Genomic DNA, 967 nt, shown 5'->3' on the forward strand with positions numbered 1-967 from the left:
TAGAACTGGACAGCTGGATCTCTGCTGTACTGAACCACTGAGACACGGTCTTTGCTGTCATCCACACTGAGTTTCTCTACTAGTCTTTGGACAAAGTCTCGCATAGCTGGGAATGCAGTTCTAGTGCCATCAGATCCGTCCAACAAGAACACAATATCCCTTCCTAGTGGCTGTCTCTCCACTAGGGAAACATAGAATTTGAGACATATTTAGGTTCGTGTCTCAAACATTTTCCATGCAAGACTCACAAGATGAAAGCTAACCTCAACATTTACAACATTAACTCTATTGATGCTGGCACAACTGCTTTGTCAAAGTGGAACTGGTAGATCTCAGCTTAGTGAAGTACACTTTCAAACTGCTGAATCTGCGTCTTAATGTGATGTTGGAATGTAAAAATCAGTCACTTGCTTACCAGTTACTGTTGGTGTCATAGGCTTGGCCCTTGTTAGCACTCTGGTCATTACAGAGAAGAGCTGTTCTTGGACACTGGGGAGGTCAGTGAACTCAGACACTGATAGAGCGTAACTGGGGTCATACGATATCTTCTGCAGCTCTCCACTGTCAGAGCTCCTTGTTCCAATGCCAATCACAAAGATGCCCTGCTGTTTGAGAGCAGACGCTGGGGTATCTACATTGTCATAAGATCTTCCACCATTTAGCAGGATCAACATCTGTGGAACTCCTTGCAGGCGCCTACTCCCAGTGGAGTTTGTAAAGACGTTGTCCCTGACATATTGGAGGGCAGCCCCGGTGTTGAGGGGTCTGCCTCCTTTGTGACTCAGCCTTCTGACCGCATCAACAATATCCTCTCTTGTGGTGTATCTTTTCAGATCGAAATGGACCTGTGCATCTCTGCTGTACTGGACTACAGAGACACGGTCTTTGTTTTCTCCCACATTGAGCCTCTCCACCACCCTCTCAATAAAATCACGCATAGCAGGGAAGCCATTCCTTGTGCTATCAG

The 967-nt window shown here is 46.3% G+C and overlaps 1 protein-coding gene across 1 annotated transcript in view; it reads right to left on the bottom strand.

The window, feature by feature from the left end:
- Positions 1-956, bottom strand: part of LOC126386968 (collagen alpha-3(VI) chain-like) — a gene marked incomplete at its 3' end in the record, with an annotated part of 10,421 nt that extends 9,465 nt beyond the window's left edge. Inside the window, exons 1-2 of the mRNA XM_050039546.1 lie at positions 416-956; positions 12-181 (exon numbers count right to left, since the gene is read on the bottom strand). Coding sequence (XP_049895503.1) covers positions 12-181; positions 416-938 — 693 coding nt within the window. The remainder of the gene's footprint in view (positions 1-11; positions 182-415) is intronic.
- Positions 957-967: the final 11 nt, after the last annotated feature.

The sequence above is a fragment of the Epinephelus moara genome, unplaced genomic scaffold (genome assembly GCF_006386435.1).
Source record: "Epinephelus moara isolate mb unplaced genomic scaffold, YSFRI_EMoa_1.0 scaffold127, whole genome shotgun sequence".
NCBI classification, from domain to species: domain Eukaryota; kingdom Metazoa; phylum Chordata; class Actinopteri; order Perciformes; family Serranidae; genus Epinephelus; species Epinephelus moara.